Source organism: Teleopsis dalmanni, chromosome 2, assembly GCF_002237135.1.
Source record: "Teleopsis dalmanni isolate 2A chromosome 2, ASM223713v2, whole genome shotgun sequence".
Lineage (NCBI taxonomy): Eukaryota > Metazoa > Arthropoda > Insecta > Diptera > Diopsidae > Teleopsis > Teleopsis dalmanni.
Genome location: NC_051847.1, coordinates 115,556,760 through 115,583,010, shown reverse-complemented (window position 1 = coordinate 115,583,010; position 26,251 = coordinate 115,556,760). Strand labels below are relative to the sequence as shown.

The following is a 26,251-nucleotide window of genomic DNA, read 5'->3' as shown; positions in this document are numbered from 1 at the left end:
GGTAGTTCTGTTACATCCTTCCCTAGGTCTCAAAGGTGTAGTTTCAATAAAATATACACCAATAATGATCTCATCTGTCGTCTGTCAAATAATAAAGGAAATACATGATACAACTAAACGATTCTACTTAAAATAAAATGACGCCGAATACTTTTTACCCAACCTAATATATTCTATTTTTCTTGAAATAAGCAAGAAATTTGGTTCTTGCTCGTTATGATCATAAAAGTCGTATTAAGTAATTAATAATCATTTTTCCTCCTTTCTTTACTAGGATGTAGCATGCAAATAAAATAAACTAATTTAATTTTTTTAAAATATTGAACTGTAGAACCCACAAACGTAATTGAAGAATGCAATTGCGAAGTTGCATGTTTAATATGAATCAATTTTTATTTTATAACCTAAACTACTTATTTTACACAGGAGCTGTTTATTTATTATATTTAAGGGCTATTTTGTAAATGAAATAACGTATTTTTTTTTTTTTGGTTTTTTATTAACAAAAGTTTACTGTGAAAATGAGTAAGCGTTAATAAGAAAGTTAGGAAATGCTTATAATTTTTAGATTTTATAGCAAAACTATATGAAACTTAATGTAGAGCGTATTGTGTAATATACGGAAATGACAAAACAAAAAATATGTATTTTGTGTATGTACTTTGTTTAGAATTTGAAGTGCATACGTTTTTTAAATGAATGTGTGGTTAATTGTATAGAATTTATTAACTTTTTACATGGGACGACCCATGCCTCTGCCCATACCCATACCGCCAGCCATAGGAGCATCAGCAGGCTTAGGGCTTTTAATGGTCTCATCAACAGATAATATCATACAGGCAGCTTCAGCAGCAGCAGTCAATGCATTAATTTTAATAATTGATGGCTCCCAAACGCAATTCTCATAGTTGTCAACAATATCTTCTTTAGTAATGTCAACGCCAAACCATTGCCCATCTGAAAAATTAAAAGTTACATTTATATAATTAATAAAGTAATTAAAACAAAATATTTTAATTTTTACATCGCATAATTTATAAAAAAAATGGTGTTTTATTTTAAATTCGCAGATTCTTTAAAAACAATATTCTTTGAATGTGAAGCATAATTTGATGAAATAAACATTCAAAATTTTAGCAAACAAAAGAAATATATAAATTTATTTTTAAGTATCAATTATTTAAAAATTGACTATTAAAAATAAATACATATTTAATACTAATTAAAATAAACAATATATAAATAAACAAATTGGATTAATCCATCTGAAATATATAAACATATATATACACATACATATATGTATATGTATAAAGTACATTTAAAAAATTCTATTTTTATAATTTTAAATTTTTGTTTAGTTCACAAATGTTTTCTTTATTATTTAATACTTATGTTTTAAGTTTTGTTTTTATTTTATCTTTAACTTGTTTATTTTTTATTTTATTTTTTTCTTTTCGTTTTGTGCTGTTATTTTATTTCTGTTGTGGCTACGTGACTTTCGTTATAAACAATATTGATAAAAACATTGAATTTGTTCAAAACAAAAAATAATATTTAAAAAGAGAATTATAAAAAATGGCAACCAGTTTTATAAAACGAAAGACGTGTACTTTTAATCTTATTTATAATCATAGTATGGAAAATAATATACATATAATTTATATATATATTTGTATATATAATCATATATTATGTCAAATAAATATGTATGTATATTTATCCCTATTCTTTTTTTAATGGAATAAAGAAAAAAATGCTTTAATATGAATATGAAATAAATTATTAGTGGGGGAAGAGGAAACAAACGTTTTTTATATTGACGTTTTGTTAATATACTACTGTCATATTGACAATAACTTGTATAGAATAAGCATTAAAGAAGTACAATCGTACAATCTTATCAATTTAGACCAATATGGGAGTTGCTACATAAACCAAGAAAGTTTTTATAAATATTATAAACTATCCATGCAATGTTTTACCTCCAATAGTAAGGTGATAGCTAAACAAACATATATGTTTATTTTGAGAACGATACATTTTCTATATATGTACATACATATGTAGAGAATTTACTGACTTTTTATTTTATCTTGTAGAACACAAAATTAATAAAATAATGCGAAATTTGTAATTATTTAGAAAAATGTCAGTGGCAGTCTATATTAGGTCTGTTCTACGAGCTAATCGTAGTAACTTTGAGTAACACTGTGTATACACAAGTGTGTTCCACCGGCAAATTTTCCAGTAAATGAGAGCATCTAAGACAGCGTAACATCCCTGTCGAAATTTGAAAATGCTATACAGACTACTCGTACATTTTATTTAAAGTAAAATTTATGTTGATTGTAAAATCTGTGTTAAGAGCGTAATTTGGCATTTTATTTGTGTTACACGCTCTTAGTTTGTACTTTACTTGTGTTTTACTGGAGTTTTACTATAAGTAGCTGGTGGAACAGACTTATTATGGTGGACGTGGTCAATCACCATTCAAGCACCGTGGTCATATAAAAAATTTTGAACAGGTGCGCCAAATAATTAATTGAAGATGTCGGATAAATATTAAAGGAACTATAAACATATATTGAATGGAAACCATCTAGTAAATGTCAAGCAAGTGTTCTCTTCCTTCCTTAACCTCCTTTGACTTTTATAGTAGTTCATGAATGAGACTATTATCTAATCAGAATACCTTTTAAACAGTGTGCAGTTGGTTATCGGAATTAATTGGAGAGACGTGAGCAAGACCAATCAGTTGTTTTGTTCTTATGTAATTATGCACACACTATGTTACTGAGTTACTCATATCTAGTGTAAAAGATATGAGTGAGTAGTGGCGAACTTCCTATCCTCATGACAAGTCAATTAACCCGATTAATTTCTTTATTTGATCAAAAGTGATGAATATTATTGCTAATACAAATATATAGAATATATGAAACTATTTCCCAAAATTAATTAATACCATACATAGGTGGTACTTCATGTTGTCAACATATTAAAAAGATTGCTTTATCGGTAATCATAGTCTAACTATAAAATATACAAACTGCGCAAATGACCACTAATCACACAGTGCGATATTTCTAGTTTAATAAACTTTTGCACAGAAACTCATAATTATTCGGCGTGGCACAATATATTGTGCACTCCCAACTGAAAACTGGCCAACACCAAATGTGAATGACCGCAGTTGAACGTGGATATGAAAAATCAACAACATCAACAACATCAACAACAACCAACGGCAAGAATAAACGTCAAAGTATAAATGCCAGCCAAACAATTTAGAAACTAAAAGCACCACACCAAAGTACCCGAACCTAGGCGTTGGCGTGGGCTTTTCAAAAATATTAGAAAAATACTTTGTAAAAAACTATAACTTAAGAAATTTAGAAAATAAGTAAAAACAAAAAATATTAAAAAAAAAACAAAACATGATATAAACGGAAATAGTTTATTTCAAATTTTCAAAATGAAAACTTCATGGTAAGCAACAAAAGTTTGATCAAATTTGTTTGCATAAATGGATTTTCTGCAATGATTTTTTTTTTTTTGTTTTTGTTGGTTTGTAGGCGCTAACACTTAAAGCACTAAATTAAAAAATTTGCGCATAAATGAAAATGTCGGCTAACAATGCCAGCCAACGACATGCCATGCCAGCAACCGAAAAAAGGATTGGTGATTGCCGTTTGCTGATTGCTGAATGCAGCACAAAATGCAATTTTCCAACAGCGAACAATGATTTTCCTTCGAAAATTTGTTACTGTTTTTGACTTGACATAAAACATTTTTTTTATTTATTTTTGAGTGAAAAAAACGCGAACATTTGCAACATTTAATTTTCATCTTTTTTTTAAAACATTATTTATGTGGGTGTTCATTTATAGCAAGAAAAAAAATAATTTTGTTCGCTGCAATCACTTCCCATAACCAAATCCAGTATTAGTGGATTAACATATAGCATTTGTTATTTGTTATTTGTTATTTGTCCATAAAGAACTGCAGTTTACTTACCTTTAGCATGCTTTTGCCTGAGTTTGTTCAATATATTTGTGGCATCAAAGCCAGCATTATCGCACAATTGACGTGGAATCACTTCGAGCGACTTTGCAATGGCCGCAATAAGCAATTGTTCCTTGCCGGCTATGGTGCGCGAGTAGTCACGCAATATTTTCGATAGTTCCATTTCGATAGCGCCACCACCTAAAAACAATAACAAAACATATATAAGTATTAATAATAACGAAAATAAAAGCTTTCAAAAATGTTGCTGTAGACTTCACAATATACAAATTATAATAGCTAGATTTAGTGTAATACACTAAATATATGTTGGTAAGTGAGGAACTGGAAATCGTTAAAGACTTAAGAATCAAAAAAGTTGAACAGTATATATTGTCTAAAGTTCACTTAAAGTTCACTGAGTACACTTAAACCAACAGTAACTTTATTGCCTCTGGTAGATATGCTGAACTAATTATACTGTTTAATTATACTATAAAAATATTCAGATCCAACACCAATCTGTAGTAGAACCTCAAAGACTGAAACGCATTTAAAGAGTATATAAAAATGAATTGCAGTATTCTAAGACGTATTATTATTTCAATAATACGTCGTATAAAACCATTTCCTAAGGGAAGACTCAACGATATGCTGACATCTGTATGCAATCTGGCCATGTTCCTATAAAAGAAAATCCAAAATTCTCATTGAGCTACCCCGTAAAGATATCAGTCTTTTGGTAGGTTTACTTACAGATCACTGTAAACTAGGAAACCATGCTAGAAGATTAGATCTCCTTTTTAATCAAATCTGTCACAGCTGTGAGAAAGACGATGAGAGTGCCTCTCATCTACTATGTTTTTACTCAGCTCACGTACGGCGGCAACTAAATACTTTACGAGCCCCTTTTCTTGATGATCTTGATCAATTGCAGGACCTGACACTAAATAGCATTTTAGGCTTCGCCAAAGGTTTTAGGTGGTTTTAAACTCTGAGTTTTTCCCACATATACGATAACACAATGGGCCAAAATACATAAGTGGATCCACTAGGAATCGCCGGTATAACCTAACCTAACCTAACTATAATAGTACTATATAATATATATACTATATAATATATAATAACTATATAAAATTATAATCTCCTATAATAGTACACATGAAAACTTAACTTGCAACTAAATTTTAAGATTTGAAGTTCGTATTAGATTGATTTCAGTTCGTATAGGGGATAAAAGGTCAATTACTAATATATACAAACAAGAACTTATAGATTTAAGACTAAAAAATAAACCAAGCAAGTGTTAAAGTTCACAATTTTCCGCAATTTTAGATCTTTTAAGCAATAAGCACAAGCTAATAGTGATAAAGGCACTGTCAAAGTGCTCATATTAAACAAACAAAATTATCGGAAAACTGAAGAATCTAAGTGTATAAGTATAGTTTCAAGCACTTGAACAAATTTACGAATTTATAAAATTGAAATCAATTTAGAATAAATGAAAATAATTGATTGGTCATTTTTTAAAATGAAAATGAGCAAATATTTATTTTTTTCAAGTCAAGTGATAAAAAACAACTTCAGGAATACTTAACTCAACAACGTCAGCAAAAGCAATTACATACTTTAAAAAATTTAATAATAAATAATAATATGTTAATTTTATTTATTAATCAATAGTCAATACGTCAATACGTCAGTCAATAAACAACGAGTTCGTACGATATTCTAATTTTATCTAAATACAATTGTAAGCCAGTTAATATATATGTTGATCAAAATGAATGCTTTGGAAGTAGAAAGTTGAAGAAACCTACAGAGTGTAAACTTTTACATCTCTTTGGTGTACCATGTAAGCATATCGCAGGACTTCAAACAATCTAAGATAAATAGTTTTCAACGGTATCCCAATGAGTCAAGCCAATCCACTTGAGTGGATTCCATTTCTCAATAAAATAATATTTTTACAGATAGTATTTTTTTTTAAATTTTAATAATTAATAAATACCGACGGCTTTAAAGGATTTTTGTTCATCTTTAGTATACATTTATCAAAAAAAAAACGCGGTTAAATTAAGATATGATATGAGGTTAGATATACACGTCATTGATAAATCTAGAGTAGACTTCTATCTTAATTTAACAGAGTTCTAAAAATAATTGTAAGGATTGTTTTGTTGGTTGCAAAAGTATATCGTCACGTTTATAACTCTACACATAGACTCTTTACAGTCAGGCAGTTATCAATACACTAAGCCCTGAGTTTTTAAATGCAGTCAATCGTCAATTACTGGTTCAAAGCTATAGTGAATGTCAGTAAAGATATATAATTTGTTGTTGGTTTTTTTTAATGAAATAGATCCTACCACTCGAATTCGAAAAAAGGAAAACAAATTAATGCTCCTTCAACGGCCTTTACGTTATACCGCACTTTTTTTTCGAAAATTTCAACAAATGTGATTTTAGATTTCAAATTTTCTTTATTAGATTAAATGGGTTGATAATTAAAACTTTTCAAAATAGTACATAAATAGAAATAACATGAAATACATTTTTGTTATCTGATTAATGACAATTTTAATTATAAAAATAAATTTTTAACTCTACAATTACACGTTTTATTTACAAGTATTTCCATATATTCCTTGATGTATTAAGTAAAAAGTGATTTTTAAATTATCTTAGTAACATAGAAGACTTAGTTTAGATCAAATTGCTTGCTTTTTAAATCCAAAATAAACTTAAACGGAATTGAAATTTTGTGAATGTATTTTAAATGTTGCTTAAATTTACATTTAAATCTGAACATGTCATCGTAGACCTTTTGTTGGATTCCCTATTAAAAGTACGCTTTTTACTTTTATTTAGAAAATCGTTGACCCAAATTTATTGAAGCAAATCGTTCGCATTATGCAGTCCGCAGTTCTACTTAAAACTCACTTATATAAATTCAACATTTGCTTTGGGGAAGATTTGAAAAACTAAAAATAAAACAAAAACTCGAACAAAAATATCAGATTTTGTAAAACTGATATGAATCTGCTTTTTACACATATTTTTCATAAACTATGTTATATATACTAAATACAAATAATGTAACAGCAAAACAAAAGCATTATGAAAACAAATTGTAAAGTAAATGAAATCAAAAGTATTTATTTATATGCTGTAGATGATTATTATCAGAAATATATAAAATATAAACGACAATTATTAGGGATATTCACTCTGTCCTGCAAAGTCATTGCAAGGTGCACAAAATGCAAGAATGCTATACTAAAATTGCAATAGTACAAAACACCTCTGTTACAGAATTGCAACATCAAAACGAAACAGCTGTTTTAGCAGCATGCCACACACTTCTACACGAGAAGCAATAGATATTGAAACAGCTGTTGTTTTTTCTTTTTTGTTTTATTATAAGCTTATATAAATGGGTTTAGGTGTAGCAAGATTGCAAACAATTGCAAGAAATTTTGTGTGTGCAATTTGTAATGTTCATTGCAATCTCGCGCATTCTGTGCATTTTTTGCACCTTGCAATGAATTTGCAAGACAGAATGAATACTCGTATTATATATTAGGGTAAGTAGTTTTAGAATTACTTGTTTTGGAAATAGAACATCAAAAATTTATTCTCAATTTCAAATTTGCACCACTTTTTTTTTAATTTGTGGTCAGATGATTGTAGTTTCATTCCCCTTCTAAAATCATTATATATATATACAGTAAACCCCCCTATAACGCGATACCCTTATAATGCGTTTTCAATCCCCCATAAAACACGGGCATTCCATATAATCCGGGGATTTGTACAGTTCATATTTAGCTTCGCGTACCTTTGCACGTGTCTATACGGGGTGTACGGGAATACCCCTATAACGCGGAGCCAATCTACCGCGTTATAGGAGGAATTACTATATTATGACAGCTCGTTAATGCCATCGTCTTCGGAGTTGTATCTGTTTTTGATCAAGACAATTTTTTTTTATTTAATTTAAATTAAATATGTATTTTGTCAAATAATGTTGTGACATTTTACAATTTTTTTAAAAATGAGATTTATGACTTGATAGTTTACAATTTAGAAAGTTCTCCCTGTGGATAGCTACTCGTTTTTTTGAATAAAAACTTATAATATGTGATCCACTCAATTCAATAGCGTGTCATAGTGATTCGCAAATGGAATTTTGGTATTTTAAATATCATTTATTCACTTCAATTTTTTACTAAATATCGGTTCTCCTTAAGTTTCTGAAGTTTCTTACTACAGGCAACCCGATATTTCGTACCATTATAAATAATTTTGTTAATATTTTTGGTGATACAGCGATCAGGATGAGAATATAAAAATTTCCTTAACAGAAAAGAGCGTGTGTATAAAAAGTACTACAGATGACAAAAAAATAAATTTAAAAAAAAAAAAGAATTATTTATTATATTACAATTGGAAATATGTTTCAAAGAAACTTAAACTACTTTTGGAACATAAAACTATAAAATAATTTGGAAATTCTTAGAACACATTTTAAGCTTAAATTACTAATATTACAGGAAAAATAACCCCAGAATCATCAATAGCACCAAATAAATTTGTAATTTGTATTAACCACAATAATAGATTTTCAAAAAAAAGTTTTTTTTAAAAAGATTTAATCTCAAATAGCTTAAAAATAAAAAGATACAAATATTTGAATCAAATTTTATTTTTTTACTTAATTTGGCTTATTTAAGTGTTACCAAAATTCACCTTTAATATAAACAATTTAATACATTTGAAATATTAATAAAGGAACACATGACCAAACCTTTTTTAATAGTTTAGTACAATTAGTATAAGTATACATATATAAGCACATATACTTATATAAAAATACCTAAAGATACTTAAAGATTACTAAATTGTTGCCAATATTTGCATTTTCCCAAGGTTTGGCAAATACTTTAGTCAAAAAAAGCTGTATTGGAAAAAAAATGCATTTGTTTGAGGTCTTCTCTTTTGTATTTAAGTTGAAAGGTTCCCATTGCCGTTAGAAACGAAGGTTTCAATAAATAAAATAATGAATCATTATATTAATTTTTTTTCTTAAATTCAAAATACAATTTATTTGAGTGCGCAAAAGCAGATAGAAGTTTCATGCAAAAAAAATAAACTTAAAAAAAAACAACCATATTTACGTACATATATATACATGTAAATTGAATTGTATATCATTAATTTTTGTAATTGTTGACAGTGTGCTCACAATCGCATTAGTTTCTTTGAATAAAATTCTACAATTCTACTAACAAAGCGTTGAACTTCTCATAAGAAAATGCATTGTTTCGCATTGAAATTAATAATATGCATTTCAAAGACTCTTGGTCAATGCACTTAAAACATTTCAAATAGAATAAGAGTAAGTCATAGCTACACTATAAAGAATAGGGTTTGTAAGAATCCATTACATTTTAAATAGTTATTTTTATTGATCAAAAGGTATAGAACAGAATTTTCAATGATATTTACAAAAGTAATTAAGTCAGATATGTTTCAATGAAATATAGTTTAAAAATATTCGATGTAAATTAAATAAATACATACATATATTAAATAAATAACAACTAAGGCTCTACCTAAGAGCATTAAAAAACAAAGGAAAACTAAATAAACAGCAACAAAAGTGCCAGCTAACAACACTTAAAAATATAGAAAAATACAGAGATAGATAAAAAAATTTACGTAGAATATCTCGATAGGAAGACAATCTATTAGAAACTATTAAGACATATCGCAGTCTACCTATACCATTTTGTTACAAATTTAAGTGAAACAAATGCACATTTCATAGAATTTTCCCTTTTTTTCGAATAATATAACACTCTTTTGTGGCTCTGAGTGCGATAGATTTACTATTTCTTCGGGTCTACAAACAAAAAGGCTGATAACTGAGTCTAAATAAATCAGTATTCGTTTTATTTACTAATTTCTTAACAAGGCATGATCCTGTTAAAAATATTCACACAACTTTATAAAGATGAGATGTAACTCTCATGAGCACATACTCTACCTTTATTACGCTTTCATTGAACCGAATTTATATTGTTAAGTTTAATAAAACTTTTAATTAATGTTATGATTAGAAAAGTCACATCAAGGATGAAACAATTGATTTCATTTGCCACAAACAAGATATCGCTCTTCATTCTAATATTAATAATTATTCTTTATACGTCTAGGTTCGATTTTATTTCCATTCCTTCAGGGTTCAAATATTGTGATACTAACTATTTCGGATAAAAAATAAAATCGATTGGATTGCCATAAATTGCAAACAGTAAATAAGTCTAATATTTTTTTTTAGTTTATTTAAATCCATTTAATGCACTTAGTTTCTAAATCTATATCCAGAAACCGAAAAGTATTACAAATAAATTGCTTTACCAAACTACATACTAGCAGAGTTAAATATGGAAAAAATATACATAGTCCACACATAATCTATATAATATAAATCAATCACTTCAGTTTAAATATCATTAGCTATCCTTAATTAACAATACTCATTTTAATTTAAGCAACCTGTGTTTGAAAGACAGGCTACGATTAAGAAAAAAGTTTTTTTTTTTAGAAATCAGATATAAAGTGGCAATAGGCACTAAGTTTAGCCTTAAATAATTTAGCTTTAAATAATCAAGTATCTAATTATTAATGTATTTTCTCATGCATACTGGAATTCGAGAGGAGGGAAGGTACAGGCTAACGAAGAATCAAAAAAAAAGTAGCTATTTCACCTCATACTCCCAAACAAAAATAAATTATCTTTGAAAAACTATAAAGAAATGAAGGTAAATATTATTCACAAAATGCTTAAGTATGGCATATAGTAAGTATGTTCTAGACCGGTACCCTAAAGTTTTTTATAAATTATTTTTCATTGCAACTGCTAAGTCGTTAAATATTGTTTATAATACTTATCAAAGATAGCTAGAAAAATAATAATAATAAAAACTGCGAATAAAATGCTATAAATTTAGTTATGGATACCCCACAACTTAAGTTACAAAAACAATTGCGAATAGTTTTGCTTGCCACTTAAGTTTACTTATAAGTTTATATCTTTCAGTTTTTTGTAAACACAACCAAGCAACCAAAACTGAACGCAAGTATGGGAATTGTATATGTATATAAATGTATATATGTAATATGTAATCGTACGCTGACAAGTAAATTATGTTTTTGCAATCGCAAATGCATACTAACATTCAAGGCGAGCTAAAGCAATTCAAGTCAAATCAAAACAAAACTAAAAAAACTAAAAAAACTAAAAAAACTAAAAGTGCAATACCGTGCATGCACTCGTAACTGCTTGGGGCAACCCGTACCTACCTACCCGTACTTTACGAGTTCAATAAACTTGTCATGGATAGGTGAATAGGTAGACGATAAGTGCATTTTGAAAACAATTCGGCACTTAAGCAAGTTACACTTTAGATAGTAGTTATTATTATATCTACTAAATATTACTACTAATAGTACATTAATAAATTTCGCTAGTTTATTACGCGTACTACCACTACCTTCCTTGGCACTACCTTAGTTATACGAGTAGTACTGAAATTAGTTGTCATGAAAACGAAGTATTGCGTTCTATCCATGCTGTCTTTCCATAAAGACACTTTTAGATCCGGTGCTCTACACAATACTTATATTTCAGCTTTATACAATATATACAGATAACAAGAGTAAAACAACATGATCAACAGAACCATACTTCCAAACAAACTATGTTCAATCGGAGAATTACTGTCAACAACTCCATTTTATCAAAACTGTAATTAAAAAATACGACTTTATAGATTATGTGGGGGTTTATGAACTGTCACATATATTTTGACTTATTTTTGAAAATCCACATAAGTGCCAAGGACTATAATAATGTATAAAGTATTTAGGTGTAGTTTTCAATAAGCGCTTCCCTATGGCTTGAAGCAAAGTTAACATTACCAGTTCGATAGTGTTTTCTTCAATTATATCTAGATCTACAACAGCAATTACATATTTTTGTAAAGTACATAAAAATAATGTTTAATCCATAATACAGTTTTTATATAAATTCTCATATACTTTTTGTGCAATTGTTTAGGTTCTGTCTTAAACCGTAATTGCTGGAAGACGAGATTAGATTAAAGTGGCTGCGTAAAGTATATCCGCTCATACTTAGACCAAAGTGATATCGTTTGTGATTTTACGGAACTTCTAATTAAAATGCATCTTACATGAGTTGCCGGCATATCTACCATATAAATCTATTATTACTAAGGTGATTTAATAAATTTTTTGGGAATCTAAGACACAATTTTTTAGTAGTATATTATTCGTTCAGAATAACCTATGTGCATGGTATTTCTATAAATGAGAAGTTCACAATTTGAAAGAAATGGGAACTTTTTAAGTTCATACAGGGTCGTCTATACAGCAGTTTCCTGTAATATCCATAATACCAAAGTCCTCGATAAGGTAAGTGTGGTTTTCTTCGTATAGTTGAAAGCGTCTTAATTTAATCTAATTATTAGAAAGATTATTATAATAAGTTAGCGTTCACTTTTTCTACACAGCCATACTTGAATGTGTTAATGAGAAGTATCATAGCTCAAGTGATATTCAATTCAATATTGGTTGCAATTAAAAACGGTTGTGTGTGCGTTTTTAAGTGGATTAATCGTATCATTGTTTCAGTATCGGTTTTATTTACTATACTATAACGACTAAATTTATTAAGTCATATTAAGGTACAAACTAAAGGTTGACAAATTTGAGTTATCTATATTTACTAGCAAATAGTAAAAATCATTTTACTTTAACACGTTAAAGACCGCATGCTCCATCAGTGGGTTACTCCGTAATAACATTACCGGCCCGCGTACTCACGGGTGGGTACACGACATATTTTACCTGGGGACCGCTTGTACAACTGTTTGCGTGATTAATATTCAATTTATGTATAGTACTCCATTCGCCGGTTCCTCGGAGAGATACTGCATATAGCGGAATTAGTTAATTTGCCATAACCTCATTTTAAAACGATTTTATTTAATCAAATCAATATTCGTAATTAACAATAAAAAAAATGCCGCTCCCTATGTGTGAAATAAGATTTTTCAATGCGATCTTCAACATGTTAAGTAAAGGTCCTGCTAGAAAACTTGAGAAAACTTTATAGAAGGTGTAATATAATTTACTACCTTTTTTTAAAATATGTGCTGTGTCCAAATTGTCCCGATTCAGAAACATTCAATCATCCCTTCAAGTTATCAAGTAATACATAAATATTCATGTTAATTTTATATGAACATAAAATGAAAGTACTAAACCGATTTATGAAAAAATGTAAGAAAAACTAATGAAAAATAAAATGTCACGTAGTCCCTGCCACTTGTGGACCTAATAACGCACATTGGAGATATTACGTCTTAGAGCAAAGTAAAGAGTGAAGAAAGCAACTAAAAGTGAATGTAAATTTTCATATGATTTTGGCTTTTTTATCAGACTTTTCAATTTTATATATTTTTTTGAAAAGTGTTTTCATATATTATAATTTTCATTGCTTTTTTTCTTATTTAGCATAGTCATAGCATTCTTTAAGTATTGCATAAAATGAATAAACTTCATGGAAACTTTACATTGCGACATACAAATTCATAAAACTTAATTTTCAAAGCCTGTTCGCCAGCACTGACTATACTCGTATAATCGCAGAAAAAGGCAAACCTTAACTTGGCAAAGCAGACCAAAAATTTTGTCACGTTGGTGCAAAATTCGCAAAAGGATTGAATTTCATTTACTCTTGTCTAGAAAAACACATAATGGCATAAGAGTTTATAGGTATTACGTCTACGTCTGGATGTATCACTTTTGCGTTTACATAAACAAAATAAAACTATAGTGGCAGTCACGTTGCAAAATCATAACATTTTATATTATTTAGGTAGAAGAGAACAAACAAACAAACAAAAAACAACACAAAAAAGTAGGAGTAGTAAATCGTAATAGGAAAAAAATCTAAATATAAATTGAGTAAACATTAAACGACTTTTTTAATTACTATTTTAATCTTTTGCTATTTATAATTTATTATATATTATATTTACATTCATATGAAGTAGTCCTATATGAAGCAATACATATAATGGATTGGCTCATACAGCAGTAGCAACAAAAATACAATAGTATAATATATACTAAATAGTCTGAATAATCAATCAAACTATTGTACTGAATACTAAATAAAAGTTTCACAAACATCTTCCCGAAGACCCATCCGATCATTGAAGTATTCTTACACACAGCTATAATCGGTTTCAATATAATCGAACACACAATTCTATTTTAGGATATTCTAAACATAACCTTAAAATACCAAATAAATGGTTAGCAACTTATGTAAAATGCAGTAAAGTAACATGAGTGTCACCAAAAGTGTAATGGGCGAATAGAAAGTTGAATAGATGACAGATATAAACATAGAGATAAATAGAGATAGGTGGAGAGAAAAGAGAGATATATAAGATTTAAAGATAGATGAAGAGAAGAAAGAGAAAGATATAAGGAGGATGAAAAATAGAAAGAGATTGAAAAATAGAATGTAAGATAAAAAGTAAAAATAACAGACAGAAACAGAAAGAAAGAGAGAGAGAATAAGATAGAGATAGAAGCAGATAGAAAGAGATAAAGATAGATAGAGAGAGAAAAGGATAGAGTGGCAGTGAGAGAGAGAAGTATACAGTGATAGAGAGAACGGAGAGGCTTTTCTCAAAGAATTTGTTAATTAATTTTAGTAAAAAAAAAATAGTAACGTAACAACAAAGTACATTGTTAAACCGGTTTCGGCTATTTTTTTTGGAACTGGTTCTTTACAGCAACAACAAAATCCTTTATTAACAAAACAGATGGAACCACTTATCAAAACTATAATCTATATAACTAGTCTCAAAATTGCAAAATATCGCCGCTACTTTATCAGATCACCGCAACCGTATTTAACTAATATGAGTAGTTTGATAACAAAGAATAAGAACGGTAAAGAATATTACTACAACAACCATCATTTTTTTATACATATTAAATAATATTATTAATAATACTACGATTATTTAATAATTGAATTTTATTACAATAAAATAGAATTAAACAAATTTATTAATATTTTACAAAAATTTAATTACATTGTCCCACTATCTATTGTGGCCAATTGAAAAAAATAATTCTTTTACTTTACTGAAACTTCAATAATCAGATACTTGTATTCTATACTATTTTAAATAAATTTTTTCCATTTCAACGTAAAATTTATATCGCAAAATACAAGTATAGGAAACTAATTTTTCCATTCGTAAAGTTGATTTAGTCTTTCTGTCTACAGTTTAATTCTAATGGCTCCTCTATTTATCAAGTTAAATGCGGTTTAACGAACATACAAACATAACTGATCTAATTAGTCTCGCAGGAATGAATAAAAAAAAAATATTTTTAAACAAACTTTTGGATCTGCGATTTTACTTCCAATACTTACAAACTACTACAACTTTAATAAATAATATACGCCTTATCCTTAATAAAGTGCTGGATATTAAAGTATATTTCATATTAAAATTAATTTAATTCTGGCAACAAATTTCTACAACTTTAATAAAAAAATATTCCTAATTCTAAATAAAAGTTATCATATTTAAATTAATTTAAATTATTATTTATAATTTAAATTTACATGTCTGTTCTGACGACTATCTTTCTGCGCATCACAGTCAAAAATCTTTGGGAAGTTGTTTTGTATTCTGGCAGCTGTCTTAAAAACTCTATTTTATCTTTTAAAAGACGAAATAAAAGATGTGCTATTGAACGCATCTTATGATTGTCAGTTAACATTTTGTTTGTGTTTTCCGACTAAAGTTTTCTATAAATGAATTTTAAAACAAATAAATTTTCAGTATACAAAATAAACTAATAATTAAAATAAGTGTTATTAATTAATTAAAATTTGTGGAAATGGAACAAATATATTTAACTTCGTTTTTAATACAGCGCAAATTTAAAAAAATATATTTTCTATATTTGTTTAATATATGTTTAATATATGTATATGTTTTTATATATATTTAAATATTAATATTTATTTAATTTTTATTTATTTATATATATTTAAGCTATGATTTTAGAACTAATTAATTTTTTTTTTGCCACTGCTTTACTTAATGCAGGAATAGCTGCTGCCATTTCTTTCATGGGATGAATTAAATGCATTAAATAATTATTTATTTATAAAAATCAGTAATTATGCATATAATTTGCAGCTTTTCTTCACATTCGTATTCATATAAAATTCTTAATTAGATAAAGAAGTGATTAACAGCTGTTACTTTATCTTGATTTCCCTATGAAAGTGAATTACAAATGATAACATTTTTTCTAAAAGATTTTTGAACCGGAATACCAAAAATCTTCCAAACTGTCTTTCGTTATATTTTTCAAGCATTTGTCAAAAAAAATTTAATTACCTATATCAAAATTGCACCGTTAATTATGCATACAAAACCATTTTATCATATTAATGTATGTACATGTAATATAATGCACATATAAAGAATATAATTCTCATTCTCTTTAGCGTTGTGCTGATTTATAATACTAGCTTTGGCTATATTTGGTCTTCCTTGTCATGGGGAGCGTAATACTCAATGAACGTTTAGTGAGAGTATTTATGCTGGCACCATTGAATAACTACCCCGTGCAATGCAATCCTTCTTTGTAAGTTTGCATCTGTTCGGAATTTTTGGAAAGCCCTCTTACTTTATAGGGGGCGCAAAAATAAATAAATTTCAAAGTAAAACTAGTAATTCAAGTTGCTAGTGTGCAAGATACCATATTTGTTCTACAAATATTTATCTAGATTAAATTGCAAATTAATTCGCATTCAACGTGACTTCAAATGAATTCAATTACTTTTTGATTTTTTTTATACATTAATTCTGTTGTTCTTAATTTTTCTTTTCGACAATACATCTAAATTAGCGCTCACATACATTTTTCAAAAGAGCGGGTAAAAAAGTAAATTAAATTAGTTCAGTTTAGCCGATACGACGATAGCAAAAGTTTTACGTAATTGGAAACTGGACAATTTTTCGTTTATGCGATATAAGCACATATAGCTTCCATAAAAAAACTATCTCATATATTGTATTGCAGTTTATTAGATAAACCACATACATACATACATATTTTGTAATTTTTTGTGTCAGTAGCAGTGCGTTGATTTTTAATTAGTTTATACTAAATAATGTTTGCGAATAGAATTTGAGCGTAAAGGCTATAATTTTCACAGCTGCATTCCCATAATTATTTACTTTTAACAAAAAATTTTTAATAAATAAGAGAATTGTAAACAACGTTCAGTTCATACTTTATTAGCAAGTCACGTATTTAAACAAAATCATATAAATTACGAAATATATGCTAAACGATGAATTTAAATTACTTAAATATATTTTAAAAAATAAAATCAAAGACATATGCTAAAAATAAAATTTGTTATAAGACATATGAAGTATCTTAATAAATTGCATTTATATCAGTTACGAACTAAGCCCCTTAACTTCACTAAAAAAGTGATTAAAATAATCAAATATAAAAACGCCAGTCAATAATTTAACAAACAATTTCTATAAAAAAAGTCTGTATGAAAATGTTCAATGTTTAAAAATATGTTTCTATTAAAGTAGCTCTGCTAAAATTTGAATATATTTATAATTAGAACTACTTATATACACAACATGTTTCCTAAGAAAATAACAAAATTACATAAATGTAGATTCAAGTGAATGCTCCATTTTCAAAAATTACCAAAATACATGGTATCAAAGTAAAGTCTACCCAAAAAAATCTCAATAACGGCTAATTCAAATAGATTAACTATAATATGTTTTATTATTATATATTGTAATACTAAATAGTCAACATATTTAAACAGTAACGTAATATTCAACAAAAAGTGATTGAGGTCGTGTGCGAGTTCGAGTAAATTGATGGTAAATTGGAGGAAATAGTAAATTATGTCGGTATGGCAGTGAATGTTGATATTTACCTGAATTAAATAAGATAAAGTAAATAAGATAAATAAGAGTAGGGTAAATAAGATAAGAATTAGGTAAATTAGGTGTTACCATTGTGAAAATTGTATAAGATGTTTAACAAATAAATAAATAAATTTGAAAACTTTTGACCAAAATTCATAAATAAGTGCAATAAATAAATAAATAAATATTTACATAAGTGCAGTGCAAAAAATCCCTAGAAAATTTGAATTTACTTTATCTCAATTTACTCGAACTCGCACACGGCCTGAATACCACAAAAAGTTAAACAATATATACTACCAGCACTGATAACAAAAATTTTAACATACAAATACTTTTTCCATACGTCATCGTATTTTATTGTATCCGAACTATCTTAATTACTTATGGTCATTAGAATTACAATGTTAAATTGAAATAAATGATATTTTTGTGTATGATATAAATGATATATTTTTATAACTAATTTTGGCTAATAAAAATATATACTTTTGAGCTCGGTTATCAAAACCTAGGCGGTAGATATCAAAAAAATTAGCTAAATGACAAACAAGGTGGATCTTAAAAAAACCTAACGAAATATAATAGAATGCATCTGTTTCAAACCATGTATAAAAGTAGCAAAGTGTACTTAATAACTAATTATTATGTCGCAACAAACCGAAAGATATAACTCTATAAGTTTGCTGAATAAACACTCTGAAAACGAGTAAATACAGGACACTATCTCCCCGAGTGAAAACTTTAAGCAAAAACGTTCGTTAGTTGAATACTGTGGTCGTAAAGATACAAATTTAGAAAAAAATATGCGGCTCTTTCAATTTACTTAGAGTAAATCGGTTTTGCAATTGGGTCCCTCTTTCATTAATTTTTACAAATAAGCAGTATTTATTCCTAGGCACTATTTCACTATTTTCATCACATTTGTAAAGGTTGAAAACTGTTTCATTTACATGTTTTTCTAGCAATCATTGACTTTTTAAATTTGAATCTTCTAATATACCTTTTTTTGAAGCAACTTTTTAGCTATAGTGATCATATGCTTTATAGAGTTTGGAAAGTAAGTCGTGATTCTTCGTGACTCTTCGGAAAGATCAATTAATCATTACACTCAATATTTTTATTTTCATAGTTCTATCTACTATACCATTAAATTTTTCCTGTAGATTCTTTAAAATTGATGCGAGTCACCTTCTTTATCGCTATTGTTAGAGTCATCGGAAGGAATATTAATAATTTCATATTCGTAATTTAAAAATAGAGATGACACTAATTTGTTTAATAAAAATGCTTCTGAGAATAATAACGTCCTAAAAAGTTGCATTTTTATGTAAAATTTAATAATAAATTCAATTCAGAAATAGAAAGTAAAAATTTTTCCATCGCTTTTCTTGGAAAATTGATTTAATGGTATTATGGTTCGTATGAGTGACGTGTAGGACACCTAATAAATAAATTTTTTTTAATTACTCCTAAAAGCAATGCCTCATTGGAAATATTTATTTTTTAAGTAAAATTTATTTGATAATCTAAATCCAAAAACGAGCAATTCATGTGACATATTCCTTTTTTTTTACTGAAATATCTTATGTGTTTGGTGTGATGTGAAGGATAAATCAATTTTTTAAAATTTTTGATTCTTATGTAGAATTTTTATTACTTATCGAAATCAAAAATATTATGACATATAAGAATATTTGTAGTAATTTCTTTGAAAATTCCTTCAATGAACATATAGTACATCTGTGCTTGATATGTTTTGCGGGAGAAAAAAATGATAAAATTTAATAAATAATATGCTATCCTGAAAATTTTTATTTCTCAGTAAAATTTAAAACTAAATCTATATAAAATATAAAAAATGAAAATTCTGGGAATACATTTTTAAAAATATTTTTTTTTTAAATATACCTGTTAATATTAGTACTTATATACAAACAATTTATTGAAAGCTCAATTTAATTACCTTTAAAACGCAACAAATTTCTAACATTTATAAAGTCTGAGATATGACCATTTGAAAATATGTCTACAATGCTAATTCTCAAAACCCCATGAGTCCATATCTCCTAGGAAAAAAACTACAAAATTTTTTTCCAAGATATGGGTCTTCTTATTATATGAAAAAAATAAAATCCTAAAAAAATTTCAGCAAAATCAGATATGATGAGGTCATTTTATGCCAAAATCCGTGCGGTTTGTAAACGCACGAGCCCATATACAATACGACGTTAAATAAGATGAATACCTTATCGTATTAAATATCAACTTGCTACTTTAAAGCACACTAAATAATATAAATAAAGTTAAAACTATAATTAATAAAATAATACCAATTTGTCTAAATGCTGACAATATTTTGATGATAACGAAACGTAAGAATTGTTTACTCAGGGTAACCATTAGACCATATAGTACAATTAAGACCTAATACTTAAAATAAAACATATAAAAACAACTTGTGCTGACTAAGTAAATAATACTGTATCCAATATCAAGTATCGAGTTAAAAATATCAGCGTGATATTAATTTCTTATAAAGACACACAGCTATATTTGATACATTACAAATTGCTAAAAAGATTATTATCACAATATTCACTTTTTTTAATACGACTACTGTCCAAGAAACTTTATCAATCATAAGATCCATTTTATAAACAATTGTAAAAACGTGGGTCCTTAATAATGAAGATATAATTAGGAAAGACTGACATTACAGAAGATAAATAACTCCGTACAAGTGCAAAATTTACTTTACAATGATGGGGTTATATTGCTATAGTAGCAATGTCGTTAAATATAGGAAAAAAGCATAGGACAAAGTATAGGAGTATAGGAAAAAAAGAAACGAGAAATGAGTATCCACCGTCAAGTCTTTCAATAAACACTTTAAAGGCATATTGTTGCAAAAGCAATGGTTCATCAGAGAGTATAATCTAAGCAGCAAATTAATATGTAGCATAATATTCTATATATATTTCTAGTTTAGAGCGAAGTACTTATAGCATTTATTTAAAACTGTTAACTAAAAAGTTATAAAATGCCATCACATCTGATGTAAGACAAGATATAATCTTGTGTCTACATCACATAATCATGTTAAACTGCAAATGCATTTATAAAAATGAACGTTTCGTATATTGCAGTTTTAATAATGAAAATGAAATGACATAAACAATAACTACTAAAGTTAAAGTTTCATTTTAATAGTGACAAAAATGCACTATTCAGATTTTTTATTGACAAAGGTTGTAAATATTTCAATAGTTTCTATTATAAACACAACTTATTTGTTTATATCTATATTTCTATTTGAAATGTATATATTACATATAAATCATATAAATTTTTCTGCTATATAAATTTAATTATCTACACATAACATAATTAAAAAAATGTATGAAGCAAAAAACTAATCTTTTTAATTTGCGCAAGAGGAGAACACTATATATAAATTCAAAATAAAAGTTGACTTTATTAGCGGCTAATGAGCTCTGCAACTATAAAGTATAATATCAATAATTAGAACAATGACCCTTCATTTAATCCCCCCGCCTGCATTATATTTACTTTTTGAGAAGATGCACTGTCATAATAACTTGTCATGTAATAATATGTTACCAACACTTAAGCACTTTCAAACCCTATTAACAAAAGTTAAAATTTCTTGTCTTCTATTATTAGAGATTATCTGGCTTGTCATATCAAAAGCCATTAAATCTAAATTTGGTATGCAGACCTTCAATCACTAGACCGGAGCTCCGTCACCATCATGGCTCCATAAGCATTACTGTGGCTACTAAAATAAGCCAATGCTTATTTTATTGGATTCTGTTGTTTTTATACAATTATTAGAATTAAGCTTAAAGTTTAAAAGTTAAGACATTTGATTTCCGGGGACATAAATTTCATAGTTCATAAAATGACAGAGAAAAACGCATGAACGCATGGTTATCATGAAGGATTAGGAAAGAAATTTCATATTTATATAAAAAATTGAATGAAAGGAGTCCTATTCCTTCTCTAAAATTGATCATTTTGACAGATTCATTCTTTTACACTTTATTAATTTAAAGTGCCGTCTATGTAATGGATAAATACAATCCCATCGAGACATGGGTAAATATATTAATAAAGTTTTTATATCAAATAAAAACAGAAATTTATAGTTTTAGAGAAAACCTATTATTTACACCCATTTTAAAAATTTTTTTTCACGAAATGAATTTATTAAATGTAAATATTTAAAGTCGCAACCATATTCAATTCGGGCAAGTCTTAAAGGAATTAGATATAATAGTGGATTTTGCACAAATGGCAACGAAAATCAGCAGATCTCGGAGGAACCAACAATGAGTTGCAAACTACTTGAAGCAATTTTAAACAATTTTAATTATTTTGATCTGCAACCGGTAACAAGTATTTGATCTGTAAAGCTTAGAGGAAACTTTGACAACTTCAAAAACAATAAAAATTTAACTGTTTTCTGATATTAGTGACGTAACCAAATACGTCTTTAATTTGTGTTATTTATTAATTGATATTCCAAAACAACCCTTTTTATTTATTTACATTAATTATTTAGGAGAAACATACAATTAAACTTAGAAATTAAAAGTTCTTTCATGCATTAATGCGCTCACAAATTGAGCCCCGTTCCGATGAAGTGACAAATTCCCTTCATCTGGAGCCAGATTGTATTTAATTTTCCTGCCTATTTCATCCTTATTTTTATTTTAAACCGTATAACTCTTCTTATTCCTCCACATTGTTTAATGTCTAATCAAACTTCTATATACTTTCTATTAATTCGTATTTTTGCGAACAACTATATTAATTGTACTTATCTATCACTTATTTTATATATATACTCATATTTATACTTTACTCATCTAGTTTATCATTTAAAAAAGTCATATACAATGATTTACATATAAATCAGATAACAAAAAAACCTATATACTATGTATATAGGTAAGCATATGTAATTTTTGAATATTTTAATAGTTTCTGTAATAAAACTACAAAACTATTACTTTTAACATAGCGACAGCAGTTTTTTTTTTTTAATTAAAGCATCTTATTTTATTCTTGATAAAACAAATAAATAGATTAGTGTTAGTCTACTAAATTAAATCATTTAAGTTCTGTTTTGCATTAGGAGTTGACATATAGAAAAAGATAAAGGTTGAGAAATCTTTAAAGTATTTTTAACTCATTTAAAATTTAATTTCTATAAACATACTAATGAAATTATACAAAATAGTAAATCTTATATTTAAGATCTAATGGAAAGAGTATTAAAATAGTTATTAATAGAAATTTTTATATTATTCTCTTAAGTTTTGATTATTTCATAAAATAATTTGTAATGAATACTATTAAATTTACAATATACTACATGAATTTACAATATAGCTACTTACCAGCAACAACGGAATCATGCTTAATTGTACGCCTTACAATCATAATAGCGTCGTGCAAAGAACGCTCAGTTTCCTCCAAGAACTGCTCAGCACCACCACGCAATATCATGGTACATGTTTGTGCCTGCGGGCAACCTAAATATTTTTTAAATACAATATTAAAAACACAAAACAAAAACAAAAACTAATTTAACAAACCTTGGAAAATGTTAAAACGTTCACCTCCAATTTGACGTTCTTCAAAGTATTCACACTGACCTAAAACACTAGGCTTGATATCATTAGCAGTGGTCATAACAGCACCACCGCATGCTTTCATTGTACGCTTAAGATCATCTTCAGGAACGCGTCCAGCACAGAACATATTACGATCAGCAAAATATTGTGTAGCAACATCACCGATCGGCAATTTGGATAGAACTACATTTGCTCCTGATTCATGGATTTTAGCCAATTTATTATATAAAATTTGCCACTCAACATCAACAACTTTTTGATACTCTTTAACATTATCTACGCGTACTTCGGCGTTATCACGTTCAGCTTTCAGTTCCAACTCAATGTTAAGTAATGCAATTTTACAATTTTTGTAAGATTTTGGAGCCATTTCAAAACCGGCGTATGTGAATGTTTTCTTAAATGCCACACCTGATACCAACTGTGATTCTTCTAAAGAGCCACCAGAAATTTTTTTAATACCAATCATATTTAACGGTAATAATTCTCCTAAAGAAAGCACCGCATCAACAACCATTTTTGAAAAGAAATCTTTTTGTTGATGTATTAACTTAGATGACATAGCTGTTGCTGCACATTTCTCCAAAAGAGAACGTTGCTCCTCTTTAGATTGCTTTTCTATGCGCACAGCCATCTCATTAATTTTATTAATACACAATAAAACTGCTTTACGAATAGCCTTGATTATTACACGTGGGTGGACACCTTCTTCTACAAACGGTTTCACTTGTTTAAGTATTTCACCAGCAAGCAATACAACGGAAGTAGTACCGTCTCCAACCTATTGAAAATTCAAATATTATGCATGTCTTAGCTTTGTTTCAAATTAATTATACCTCTGCATCTTGTGATTTCGCTATATCAACAAGGGTTTTTGCAGCTGGATGTACAATTTCTAATAATTTCATTATGGTAGCACCATCATTTGAAATTGTTGCTTTCCCACTTGAATCAACAATAAGTTTATCCATGCCTCTTGGACCTAAAGTGGTACGCACTGCGTCAACAATCGTTTGACAGGCATTTATGTTAGATACTAGCTGAGGTTTGCCCTGTGACGTATCGGTGCCTTCTTTAAGTAGTACGATTTGAGGTTGCTAAAATCAGATACAAAAACCATGAGTCAATGTAAGAAAGAACATGTATGCCGTCATCGCTTTATACATGTAAACAATTCACATGCGGCTTAATCAGTGTAGAAACTTCTTTGGAGGTTATGTTTGCAGTTTTTGTAGTTCCAATTTAAACAAAATGTTATGCACTTAACTATTGTAATATGTTTCAATATTGTGCAAATTAATAATTCTGTATTGAATTAGTAATAAATTAAATTGAACAAAGCTTCTATTTATGAAAATTGAAACCAGATGGCTTTAACGCTGTGTATATAAATTCTTTATGCCTTAAATTTATGGCTTCGTGTAGTGTATAAAATCTTCTTATGCTTTAAATTTATGATTTATATGCGCTTTCAATTATTTCTTACCATTTTATTTATAATACTATATAAAATTAATTCAATAACTTAATTATTAAAAACAGCAGACGGCAAACTCACGCGACTCAATCTGAACAAAGAAAATTACAATCTGTCAGAGATGAAAGTTTGACAACACAGAAGGGGAACATGTGTCGAAAAGTGACTGATAGATGGCGCATTAATATATTGTTGTTGCGAGGTATGTTCAATAGGTATCATCAATAGGTATCAAGTCGAAATATTACAAATATATTAAAATTAGCCGTTTTCTCAGTTAACACAATTATGTAAGTTCAAAAAATTATAAACAGAATATACATAAACAGAAATAACATATATTTAATAAATGATTTGTTAGTCAAAGAAAGAAATAAAAAGTATGCAACAATGACGCCAACCTTAAACACAGATACTCAGCAAAAAATACGTTACAACAGGGCCGTCCACACTACATGCGATCGCGGGCCAATACAAATCACTGTACAGAGTGGAGGTCTGCAAAAACAAATACATACGTTCATAGTTGTTTTGGAGAAAAATAAAAGCACGATAATAATGTTGAATTAAGTGTTATTCATTTAAATTTATTTATTTGATATACCAAAAAAATAAAATAATGTAAATAATAGAAAATTTGCGTAACACAAACATTAGCTGCAGGCCGCATATGGCCCGCAGGCCGTACTTTGAACAGCCCTGTGCTACAATATATGTAATACTTCGCGTATTAAGTAAAACATCAAATGTAAAAAACCTAAACAAATTAAAAAAATTTTAGTTCTATGAGAAAACTTGAAATATAAGATTGAAAACTACTACTCTTATTCTAACTGTGATGTTAATGAGCCTGAACCTTAAATATATGAGTATGTATTATAACCTTATTAAAATATAAATACCTACTTTATTTATTTTTGAATCAACGTTTACAGTATTTATTTCCGCTTAAAGCTGATGATGCAAAGAAAATTCTTCTCTATCAA

At 27.9% G+C, this 26,251-nt stretch overlaps 1 protein-coding gene and 1 non-coding gene across 2 annotated transcripts; one reads left to right on the top strand and one right to left on the bottom strand.

Moving 5' to 3' along the window:
• Positions 1–491: 491 nt before the first annotated feature.
• LOC119675526 (T-complex protein 1 subunit eta) lies at positions 492–25,789 on the bottom strand. Its single transcript, XM_038086733.1, has 6 exons — positions 25,784–25,789; positions 24,625–24,885; positions 23,750–24,569; positions 23,552–23,686; positions 4,021–4,209; positions 492–957 (listed from the first exon to the last, which is right to left on the bottom strand). The coding sequence occupies exons 1-6, from the start codon at positions 25,787–25,789 to the stop codon at positions 734–736; spliced, it is 1,635 nt and encodes a 544-aa protein (XP_037942661.1). The 3' UTR covers positions 492–733.
• Positions 16,697–16,830, top strand: LOC119686653. Its single transcript, XR_005253050.1, has one exon. It is a non-coding gene; the product is annotated as a U4atac minor spliceosomal RNA (small nuclear RNA).
• Positions 25,790–26,251: the final 462 nt, after the last annotated feature.

Excerpts from the sequence above, each read along its gene's own strand:
- LOC119675526 (XM_038086733.1), bottom strand. Across the intron at positions 24,570-24,624 it reads CGAAATCACAAGATGCAGAG|GTTGGAGACGGTACTACTTC; the intron begins GTATAATTAATT and ends AATTTTCAATAG. Across the intron at positions 4,210-23,551 it reads GCATGATTCCGTTGTTGCTG|GTGGTGGCGCTATCGAAATG; the intron begins GTAAGTAGCTAT and ends TATTGTTTTTAG.